The sequence below is a fragment of the Ambystoma mexicanum genome, chromosome 2q (assembly GCF_040938575.1).
Source record: "Ambystoma mexicanum isolate Mex_15411 chromosome 2q, UKY_AmexF1_1, whole genome shotgun sequence".
NCBI classification, from domain to species: domain Eukaryota; kingdom Metazoa; phylum Chordata; class Amphibia; order Caudata; family Ambystomatidae; genus Ambystoma; species Ambystoma mexicanum.
Window position 1 is genome coordinate 1,170,891,004 of NC_090924.1, and position 12,320 is coordinate 1,170,903,323.

At 47.2% G+C, this 12,320-nt stretch overlaps 1 protein-coding gene across 1 annotated transcript in view; it reads left to right on the top strand.

Moving 5' to 3' along the window:
• The first annotated feature begins 228 nt into the window (after positions 1-228).
• The window catches only part of LOC138570025 (serum paraoxonase/arylesterase 2-like), a 405,975-nt gene continuing 393,883 nt past the window's right edge, over positions 229-12,320 (top strand). The window contains exons 1-2 of the mRNA XM_069648559.1: positions 229-901; positions 8,331-8,401. Of these exons, the coding sequence (XP_069504660.1) occupies positions 8,341-8,401 (61 nt within the window). The 5' untranslated portion in view covers positions 229-901; positions 8,331-8,340. The remainder of the gene's footprint in view (positions 902-8,330; positions 8,402-12,320) is intronic.

Here is a 12,320-nt window from a genome sequence, read left to right on the forward strand (position 1 = left end):
GATCTATGTGATATGGTCAAAAATGAACTAGTCGAATTTGTTTTTATTGCATTTTTTTACGATGTCTTTTTTAATACCAAAAGTGGGGGCAGAACCTCCATGTTATGTGTCACCCCTCCTGGGAGCATGGTAGCTCCCAGGACTTATGTAAACGTCACATGGTTGTAACCATGTGACCAACGTAATAAAAGGGACAAGCCGCTTCCAGCTCGTCAGTCGAACAAAGAACCAGCTCCTGTGTCGTGGTTGATGTGCACCAAGCTGGTGCAGCTCAGCATGCCGAGGGCCTGCCATGTGGCCCGGCATGAGGATGGTGCCTCTGCTGGGCAACACTGCCTCAACTGAATGTTTGTGCCATGTGATCACGGCAACTGGGGCGACCCCGGCTTGGGTGCCCCCAGAGCCAGGACTGATGTGTGCTGGGTGCCCCCAGCCAAGCTATGTGGCACCGGTGCTCGGGAGGCTGCAGGGGGCCCCCTGTGGTCCGCCCTCTGACTGTTTTATAGATCCGGCGCTCCGGATGCTGTAGGGTGCCCCCTACAGTCTGCCCCCCTGCATGATTGCATCATCCTGGTGATCCAGGCAATCCATGCAGCCTGCCCGGTAGACAATGGACAGGCTGCCAACAATGGCGACGAGGATGGTGGGCCGGGCCCCGCACTGCTTCCACCGCAGCGGTGAGTGTTGCATGATGGTGAGGAGCTGCGAGGACACGTGACTCCCCCCCGAAGAAAGGGAACATCAAGCAGCAGCTGGTATGACGGGTGGCCCAGGGCTCCGTGTTGTTTGTACGGGCAGCCTGGTGTCCGCGTGGAGGAGGCGGCGTCGGCCACCTGAGAGGAGGATGGTGGCGCCGGCCGCGTATGTGATGAAGGTGGCGTTGGCCACCGAACAACCAGAGGTGAGGAGCGGGAGAGCTGAGGGCAGCCGGTGTCTCCCTGCGGTTTTCTGATGCAGAGAGAAGTGCCGGCAGGTCCTTGCGCGTGCGCCTCCACAGAGCAAAGGTGAGCGGGTCCTGTGCACACCCGGGCCGCCAACGGGTGAAATGGAGGAGCTGCAAATGATTGAGTAGCGGAGATGCGTGAAAAGAAAGGCGGAGCTGTGGGTCCTTGAGCATGCCTGCAAACTTGGCAACGGGCAGCCTCAACAGCCCGGATTTCCCAACAAGAGACCATGATGTCTGCAGCAGACCCGGAAGGAGGGGGGGTGGCCTATTACCACCGGGCCTGCGCCGGTGAACTAGGAAAAAAGAAAAAAATATCAAAATCGATGCAAACGGAGGCCCGCGGCAGCCCAGAAAATGATAAGGAAGGGGGCATGGCCCATTGCCACTTGGGCCAGCAGCAGTGAAATGAAGTTGGGCTTGGCAAACAAAAAATAAAATCGTTAGAAACGGAGGCACGCAGTGGCGGCCCTGAAAATGATAAGGAAGGGGCATGGCCCATTGCCCCCTGGGCCAGCAGCATTGAAATGAAGTTGGGCGTAGCAAACAAAAAATAAAATTGTTAGAAACGGAGGCACGCAGCGGCGGCCCAGAAAATGATAAGAAAGGGGGCATGGCACATTGCCACCTGGGCCAGCAGCAGTGAAATGAAGTTGGGCGTAGCAAAAAAAAAATAAAATCGTTAGAAATGGAGGCACGCAGCGGCGGCCCAGAAAATGATAAGAAAGGGGGCATGGCACATTGCCACCTGGGCCAGCAGCAGTGAAATGAAGTTGGGCGTGGCAAACAAAAAATAAAATCGTTAGAAACGGAGGCACGCAGCAGCTGCCTTGAAAATGATAAGGAAGGGGGCGTGGCCCATTGCCACCTGGGCCGGCAGCAGTGAAATGAAGGTGGGCCTGGCCTATGATCACCGGGCCCGCGGCGGTGAGCAAGGAAAAAAAGGAAACATTCGGGCCTACAGCGGCCTGACTAGCCGTTGGTGGTGGTCCCCAGAAGGACAAAAGGGAGGCTATCCTATCATCAACTGGGGCCAAAGAACATAGTAGCCCCTCTCAACCTGCCAGCGGCTCCGCCCCATGAGGAGGGCAAGAGGGTAGTGGCTCCACAAGGAGTGCCCGTGCTCCATCAGTGCTGAGTCAGAAGAGGGGCCCTAGTGTGATCCCGGGCCCAGCAGCGGTGATGTCCAATTTAAAAAAAAGAAAGGACACGGCTACGTCAACAGTGCCAGCACGATGGAAGGGGATGCGGGTTGCAGGCTCCAAGTGGGGACAACATCATTCTGAGGTACAGTGAAGAAAGTGCTGGGCTACCCGTGCTCACTATACACAAGCAGGCCGTATGACAGTATGCCAAAGGTACGGTCGCTACCTTACAGCCAGGTGGTGGGTACCCCAAGAGGAAGGAAAGGTGTGGAGGTGGGTTGCAACTCTGCAGAGTGCTTGTGTGCACTATGCCGGTAGTGGTGTGCTGCATCAGCCCCTGTGTGGAGGGGGGGAGTGACGTGAGTGGCCCGTAATCCAACACCAGCACCCGGCCATCGTGCTGCCACAGTCGTCCTGCCACCATCGATAGACTGGGCCGAGGTGGCCCCTGGCATCCCCAGGTGCAGCTTTGCCAGCCCTGAACTTTGAGCTGGCCTGTCATCGTGACACCAGCATCCTGCCACAGTCTTTCCCCCACTAGCTAAGGACTAGGCCAATGTGGCCCCTGTTGCCCCCAGGCACCCTTGAACTCTGAGCTGTCCTGAAGATATCTCAACAGAAGACGGACTGGTATCCTGCGAACCTGCAAGTGATCCAAGTGGACAGGTCACATGGTGGTAACCATGTGACCAACGTAATAAAAGGGACAAGCCGCTTCCGGCTTGTCAGTCGAATAAAGAACTGGCTCCTGTGTCGTGGTTGATGTGCACCATGCTGGTGCAGCTCAGCATGCCGAGGGCCTGCCACGTGGGCCGGCATGAGGATGGTGCCCCTGCTGGGCAACACTGCCTCAATTGAATGTTATGCCGTGTGATCACGGCAACTGGGGCCACCCCGGCTTGGGTGCCCCCAGAGCTGGGGCTGATGTGTGCTGGGTGCCTCCAGCCAAGGTACGTGGGTCTGGTACTCTGGATGCCATAGGGTGCCCCCTACATCCGCCCCCCTGCATTTTAGCATCGGACTGGTGATTCAGGCAATCCGTGCGGCCTGCCGGGGAGACAATAGGCAGGCCGCCAACACTCAATGCCACCCCTACTCCTTATCCCCATTCTAAATGTGACACCAAACCACCATCTATCCTCAGGTGGTAAATATAATTGAGTTGAACGTTGAGCAAAATACATAAACCCCTGCACAAAGCACTTCTTTGACACAACCACAGTGTCTTCCTGTGGGGACATGAGCACCTTGTGCAAAACGTTTCCCTAACAGGTACTGTTTGTTGCTTCTAGTGTGAAACACTTTCTATCATGAATGTAATATCTATGCTGGCACTCCTGCTAGTTGGGTGGAAGTAGTGGGTTGACTACCAGTGGGCTGGTCACAAACTTCTGTCAAACCTTCCATGTCTTCTACCACAGAAACAAGCATGATTTATTGATACATCTTCCAGACATGCTGGTAGCTGTGTCATTTTTTACCGAGGGTCAAGTAGGGGTGCACGAGTTCAGGGTTAAGTGTTATCAGTTTCTTAAATAATTCACTATCCTAAAGCCGCTGAAGCACTCAGTAAGCAAGGGGCATGCAGACACCTCGCCTTTGATTTGGGAGACACTAAGCTGCATCTAAACCTGTTACTTTAGCAGATGCATTTGTGCTATCAGTTCAATTAGTGTGGCATGCTCCCTGTGCATGAAGCAAGTGGCCTGCATCTTCAGAAGGAGTGGAGGATGATCTAGCATGAATCCCTGTACTGAATTAAGCATAGCACCACCTGCCAATATGTGCTGCGTATGTACTCTTGCACTGCCTTCTTTTGCTCTAACCTTCTTCGTAACATCTAAAAAGTGAAGTTCAACCTTGTAGGTACATTCATACAGCTTTGAAATGGCACGTTGTGTTTTCCTGAATGTTTGCCCGTGCTGCCCATGCCTTCAGAGAATGGAGAAAAAAGCCACATATTCTCTTTGCTGATCCCGCCAAGATCGCAATGTTGGTGTTCCCCTTCAAAAAGTCAAAAGCCAGAAGATTCAACCAATGGGCAAAGCATGGTGTAATATGGAATCTGCCCTTTTGCAAGGCAGACTGTATGTTTGCCCCATTACCAGATACCAAAAAACTGGCAAAGGGTTCAATAGCTGACACCACCCAGATATAGCATCTTCAGTTCCTCAGAAATATTATTTCCAGTGTCTTTTTTCCAACCAAGCACATCCAGCAATTTTCTTCAAACCACTGCCTGTCTTGTTGTTGGAGGAGAATTTTGGGACATACCACTATGGAACTTGAGCGGTTGAGAAAACGTCCGGCTTGGCATGTTGGAGATTGATGCAAAGTAATTGATAAGGACTTTGAAACCACGGTTTTTAAACAACAGTGAATGGCTGCAGGACTCAGGCTCCAAACAAAGGGTTGATTTCCAGAGCCTGTGGCTTTTGATGTAGGTGTTCTGTTTTCAGACTTGACACTTATAGTTTGGCGGCCTGCTATTCTACTACATTCTGAAGATACAGACACTCTAGAGAAGTATTCTCACTATCAATCCCCAAATACTGTCTGGCTGAAACCCTTAGTGCCCGGGAGCGTTTAAAATGGCGCGCCCCGTTCTCAAAGCATATTCTTGACCCCTCCCCTATCCTGTCTCTCACACAGGCTGGGGGCAGAGGGAGTCAGAATAATGTCTCCACCCTCAGCCCGTGCAAAAGTAGGGATGTAGGGGTGAAGGGAGGCACCCTCTACGAAACCACTCCTATCCTGGGCAGGGCTGGTATTCTAGGCCTGTCCAGGAGGGGAGAGGCCTAGAGGAGCGTGGACCAGCATGCCGCCATTACAACCAATGGTACATCTGGGTAAATGGATTAATGAGTTATGAAACTACATGTTTGTGGTTATGTAGAGTGCGTGTGATTGTGTATATTTGCTATGCGTGCCTGTGTATACGTGAGTGTGAGTCTGTGTGTGAGTGTCATCTGTGGGCAGCGCGTTTTTATGCTTGAGGACAAGTCACAGATCCTCTTTCACTTAGAACAATATTTAGTTAATCTCAGACCCCAAGTATTTAAATGCATACCATTCATTAATTCTTCTCAAAACCGTTGAGTTCAGTAAGACGAAAATACTTCCCTCCCATTGTTCTGTGACCCTCTTTCAGTGCCAGCGTTTTAAAGGACCAGATTAATGTTTTAAAGAAGAGAGGGTCATAATGGCATCTACAAAACCAGAATGGAAATGTGATTGAATTCCAAGGTATGTGACATTAACTCTTTGCGCAGATAATGGCTAACATTAGCACCATGGGCGGGGGGAGCAAGCCAAGCAGGTGGCTAGGAATGCAGGCTTGAATTGCTGGTGTAAGCTCACGTTCCAAGATGCCTGATGGCTGGCTCCCCCATGCCATATTCTCCCCACCCTCCTTCCCCATTTTTTTCTTTCATAACCCCCTTCTCCACTTACCTTATTTTGACTGTGGCAGCCGTCACCACCGTAGCCGCACCTTCCTCTCATTTCCACACGGCCACCATGGAAAGGGAAGAGGGGTTCCGTACAGAGCCCCGCCTTCCCTTTCCATGGCGGCCATGTTGGTAAAATATTTTCCTTCCCACATCGGGACACGCGTGGCATCGCGTTGTAGGAAAGAAAATCCTTTTTTATCAGCCTGGGTTGCCGCTTTGGTAACCCAGGGTGCTAATGGCCTTGTGTACCAGTTCCACGGGCAACATTGGGGGGGTAATGGGCCTGGGCCTACGTTAATGCCTGTGGGGACGCGGACCGTTATCCCCTGGTGTTGCCCATGAAATGGGTACATAATGTCACATTCAAGTATTTTGTAACAAGGGCATTAAATAAGAAACATTTTTGAATGTGTATTAAATATACTGTAAAACACCCAATAGTTTTGATATGGTCATTTTTAAATAGTGCTTGAGATCCCTGCAATATTCGGTTTTTTTTTAAATTCTTTTTCTTACAGGTAGCACTTTTGAATAGACATGGGAGTTTCTGTTCTGCAAGCCTTTCTTACATGTTTGTGCAAAATAAATCCCTCCTTTTTGTGTACAAAACAAGTGATATGCATGTCATGAATGGACTCAGGTAATAATACCTGTTACTCCCAAATTACTGGAACCTATTGTGTTCACAGTGGTGCACCGTGTGCCACTGGCTGACCAAGCATGCCTGATGCGGTGTTCCTGCTGTCTCCCATCTCTTTAATTTCAGAGCACCGTACATGTGCAGTGTCTGTAAGATTATGGATCTCAAACGTGATTCTTGGTTCCTTCTTGGTGTGCATTGTGTGCCCAGCTGGGTTTGTTAGAGACTGAGCAGAAGCTGGAGGGGCTGGGCTTAGCTGGCAGGTACACGGTGCCTTAGAGGATGGTTTCCCTGAACACATGTTTCTCCAGATTTCAGTGTGTGCAACACTACACAATCCCACTGCTGTAACTCCACTTGTTGGGGAGTTTTACACATGGTGCTGTCTGTGACAGAACTTGGAAAAGCCCACCTTGGGTGAGAGGGTTTAGCATGAACTACCCAAAGGTTAGTAGCATTGGCTGAGCAAACGTGTGGGCATTCTTCTGGTCCTGTAGTGACACTTTTCTGCTCCTAGATGCGGCAAAATACCCTCGGGTCACAGCTGTGCATAAGAAGTTCTACTGATATAACATAACATAACATAACAGATGTCACCTCAGCTGAGTCATGGACCAAGAAACGAAGAGAACCATACCAGACGACAACCATAACTGACCCGAAGCCTGTGATGGGCTCCAATGCACCAGTAGGGCATACGTCCACTGTTGGGCATCCTACTGCTTGAGTTCATCTGTATGTTCTATCTAAAGTTCCTTCTCCAGCCACAAAGGCCAAGAAATCGGAACCAGGAACAATTGTCACCTAACCTTAGGGACCAACCTGCGGCACCAAGTTCTTCACTAAAAAAGTACTATCTCATACTACTGTCTCAGGTACTTATCCTAGTCTTACTGCGTTGTTCTTGTGTTCTTGGAGGGCTGCACTCAAGCTGGTACTTGCACCCCCCTCCAGGGCACCCTGAGTCCCAATGGGGTGAACAACCCATTGGGCTCTAAATTGCCAAACTAACTTATTTACCTGCAACCCTGAGGAAAACTGTCAAAGACTCTACTCTGCCTATTGCGCACCTGCCTCTTTCCTCCTCAGCCATTGGTCACTGGACCCTCCAGTTCCCCCTTTGACTCTGTGAGACTCACCTACTGTAGGGCTGGGCTTTTAAGATGGGCTAAGCAGGGGTTCATTGCAAGTTGCAAGAGGTGATCTAAAGTGTGCTTATTTGTTTCAGTAGTTTCTCTCACTTGTGTGTTGCTTTGCATTGATTTAAAGTGTGGTGCCTTTTATTCGCTGTGATAGTACGACGTGAATAGTACTTACCTAACCTATTTCTAAATTCTTAGTGTATATAAAATAAATGACTATTTTTATATAACTGCTAATGTGTCAGTGTTTCCTTGAACTGATCATATACTCTCATCACTGGATACCTCACTACAGCCCTTCTCCCTCCTAGACTAAGCCTGGCTGCTCATCCACTGGTATCAAACCTTAGGGTAGTTCAGGCTAAACCTTAGGGGTACAACACTGTCACCTACTCACCTTCTCCAAGTTCTGTCACAGACCGTAACTTTTGTAAAACTCCCAAACACTAAATATTGCAACACTATCTGACTATCTTCTTCAACCTCTTGACGTTCAGCATGTTTTGTTTCCCTTTTTGCCACCCTTTCTACGGGATCAGCAGGTGCAAGCTCTTCATCAGAGGCCAATACGTCTGTAGTGTCACTGGGTTCGCCTATTGTTTGGTTTTCTTCAAATGTCTGCTGCTCTGTTGAGGATGATCAGATTCAGATTGTCCCTAGATCTCTGTTATGGCCTCAGCGATGCCACATGCTTCATTTTCTATTTATCCGTGGTACTCTGTGTCGGATACCCCCATGCTGTATACGTTGGAAGGTTGGAACTCTGTACTATTATTTGGGATGCAGATAACTGGTGATTATGATTATGTTTGGTTATTTATGGTTTCTAAGCGCGGACCAGGGGATCAAACCTGTGTAGCTCCTTATCTTATTGCTTCCAAGGCGAGCGTATTGCCCCAGAGCTATCCTCCCGACAGGTGGAGAATGAGGAGCTAGCCAACATGCCAGAGGACTACGGACATTGTAGATGCACTCCATTGATGTTTGATTTTTCTTCTGTTTTTGCAGGCAGAGATTTATGATCTCCAGAGAACTGGAACAAATGGAGCCATCTAACTGTCGATTTATTAAAGGAATTGGTAGGTGTGTTTTATTGGATGAATAATCCCATTTGACCGCAAGAACAGCATGATGATCCAGAACTGCAATCTGTACTTGCAGTTCCCATCATCCAGGACTGAAACTGCTCTTGGCGAGCGATGGGGGTGACTACTGTCCTGCACATTGATGTTGATGTTCAGTTCTCTTTAGGGCATCCCTTTGAAGGGGGCCATGAAACATTAAGGAATGTGTAGACCCTGCACATACACATTGCTTTAAGTGTAATTAAAAAGGGGCCTAGCATATGAAGTGTGGTGGGTTGGGGAATAGTGGACAATAATGGAAGACGCCTTATCCAATCAGCACTAAGGAACAGCAGTCCATAAGTCCATGGTATTTTACTGTCATTCCTCGAAGCTGCAGCTAAAAAAAACATTGCTCAGTCTCGGTGCTTAGTTGATAATATGTCCTTTGATTTATGCTCCAATGATTAATTTAAATTGTATTTCTTTATCCCTTAACAAAGATGAGGTGCTCCGTGTAACTCTTTCTACAAAGTCTCTGTCGCTCTAGGTGAATAAATCTCATATTTCTGACACATGATCCTTATTACAGCTGCAGATGTTCGAAAAAGTAAACACTTTCTCTATGGGTCTTATACACATAGCGCTTAAACTGAGAATGGTAGCATTTCTATGAACACCATGAATTAAATAAAACATGTCGATCATTATTCGTTTCATCTGTCCTTGTGTTGACATTGTGTGATAATTGACCAGTACAAATAGAAACTCACAGTGCAAAGTACTGAATCGTTGCTGATATTGTGAAATAAACAAAATAAAGCAGTGCAAAAGCCAACAGTGTTGGCTGTTGACCAGGAATGGAATGTGCATTTTGCAAGCACTTGCATAATGGCACTACCTGGCCATAAGATGGCAACAGCAATGTTGCAGAACGTGGGCACATTATTACAGTGCCTTGCAAATGGTGATTTCATGACTATCAAAGAGCCACAACTGTTGTCTTTGACAACAATGGTTTTTAACTGCAAAGAACAGATACAAGGATACACATACTGCCTATGAATCAAATGTCTGAAAGCGCACTTGGCTGAGACACGTATTACACCAGGAGCTGATTTAGCTGCAATTAAGCTGCTACCTTTAAGAAGGCTGCTCAGAAGCTGAAATAGATCCCAAAAAGATGTGGTTTGGGCGGGGATAGGCATTTAGTGGGTGGCAATGGGCCTGGAGACTGGCATGTCCATTGGGCAGTCACTGAGTGGATACATAGGCAAACCACACCCCCAGGCTGAGTCCATACTCACATCTCATCTCTCTCCTATCTTCACTTACCATGACAGTAATTGCAGTTACAGGCAGCACATAATAGCACAAACTAACAAAAATTGGCAAAGCCATTCGTTTTGGCATTTGCATTGTTAATTACATTTTACATCGACACATGTCCATTTTGTAGTGCAAAGATACATTTGACGCTGTGTTGGTCCAGTTTAAAGATGACGCAATATGCAGAGTTTCATGCCGCTTATTGGGCTAACTGAAAATATTAGGCAGAGATGGAACAATGCATTAGCTTTCAAAGTCCCATGGACTTATTAGACTTTATTTGGTGGTACAGAGTGAAATGATTGGAAAAGAAAAACCCACAAAATATATAAAACGTTCACAACAAATTGATCAATATTTACATCTTACAAATCATATAGAAACACAAATAAAAACATCAAAATAACAACAAACTTCTTAATCCTTATTCATATCATCATAAGTTCATAAAAACAACTTTCATCCCAATTGCGCGTTTACATAGACCTTAGTCTTCCTTCTAGCAATGCCTTACTAATTAAGCGCAAAGACACATACTTCACTTTTCATTGAAAAGTGTTGCTCTTAAGTAATTATAAGGAAAAATACATTTCATTGACATTTATAGGTAAGAATAAAGAAAACATTTTGGCCCTGATTTATGGATTATTTGCGCCGGAAAAAAGGAATTTGTGCGCCATTCTGCCCGCAAATCCCAGTTAAACAAATGGGGATTTGTGGGCAGAATGGCGCAAAAATCCTGTTTTTTTCGGGGCAAATAATCCATGAATCAGGGCCTTTGACTCTACTGGATGGTTGACATTGGCGAGCCAAATAGGGACTCAGTCGTTTAGGTTAAGGGTTCTCTCAGAGTGTAGTGAAACTCCACACCTCCACCACTCCACACTACCATTCGACACTTCCACCACACCCCTAATTCACACCCCACGGCACACCGACCACTCATCGCGATCCACACATTTTGCACCACACACATCTACACCACTACCACTCCATGTATATTTGTGTGTATGTATATATCATGAGGCGGTGGTCCCTGCCCTATAGATAAGGTGAGTCGGAGTTCAATAGGAAATCCAAAAAATGAATTGCCAATAACTCTTTACTCGTTCAACAGATTTGGCTGAAAGTTTGCAGACCACGTTGTATGCCCCCGCCCTCAACCCCACCCCCGAATTGAAAGTTTGGGAAAGATCTGTTAAAATATAAAAAAAAGTTATAAAAAAACGCAAATAGCACTTTCCGCCTACTCCGTACTCATTTTCCCATAGAAATAGAAGTTTTGCTCGATTGCTCATGCCAAAATGACTGGACAGTTTTGGACCCAATAAGAAGGAATTTGGCCACAACACGTTGGCCCTCATTACAACCTTGGCGGAGGACCATGGTGCTATTAGCACCATGGTCCATGCCGCTAAGGTTACGATTCCGCCATGGTGGATGGCAGAATTACCGCCCCATTCCAAGGTGAGTGGGGCGGTAATTCCCCATTCACCATTTGCCCTTCCCCATTCCCATTTTTGCCCCCATAGGGCATAATGGGAATGGGGAAGGTGCTAATTACGGCACCGTAAATTATAGTGCCGTAATTAGCTCCAAAGTCCCTTTGCGGGTTGGATTTTTAACGCCTGCTAAAAGCAGGCGTTAAACACCAACCCGCAAAGGGACACTTGTAATCAGGCGTTAAGGGTTTAACGGCGCCGACGGCGCCGTTAAACCCTTAACGCCTGAGTTGTAATGAGGGCAGTTGTCTTAATTTCCTTGACTGTTTTGGGGTAAATCCATCCAGTAGTTTTTTCAAATATTTGACAGAAAAAATGGGGTGCCCGCTGTGCCTTAAAACCTTTATATTGGTCTTGGTGCTTTGCAGCAGAGAGTTTTAGAGAGGTTAATAACTGTTGACTTGCTGGATGGATTTGGATGACATTTTATAAACTAAAGTTTTGAAAAGTTTGGGAACAATTTGGTAAAAAATGAAAACATAAAAAAATGAAAACATAAAAACGCTGTTTTCAGCCTAGTCACATTAATTATTTAAAGTGCAGTTTTTAGCAGCGTAGCGCGAAAACCGCTGGACAGATTTGGACTTAACTGGGTAATTGACTCAATTTCCTTAACTGGTTTGGGGGTATTCCATCCAGTAGATTTTATTTTGTTGTTTAAAACCTTTATATATCTGCTTACCACCTCACAGAACAAAAATCTGCCAAACAAACCAAACAGTGCTAGGGTGTAATGCCCAGGAGAGGGACACAGAGGAAATAAGTAATCAAAGGGAGTCGGGGCTACTATGGAAAGAAGAGGGGGGCACTTGGTGACCGTCTGTGAGGAGTGGGAAGAGTATTGTATTTTCAAGCATTATCAGGGAAATACTGGGGAAATCCCACAGGCATGGGTAGTTCAATGCCACTGTATGTGTAGATTGAGGCCACCTAATGGGTGCAAAAGAAACATATTGGAGGAACATGTACAGTGGACACAGGCAAAGGCTGTGGCCACTGGCCCAGCAGTGTTTTAATATATACAGTGGGCATGGCCGGAGGCCCTGTCTATTGGGCCTGAAAGACGTGTATAGGGGCTCCAAAAGAAACCTATCTGGGCAACA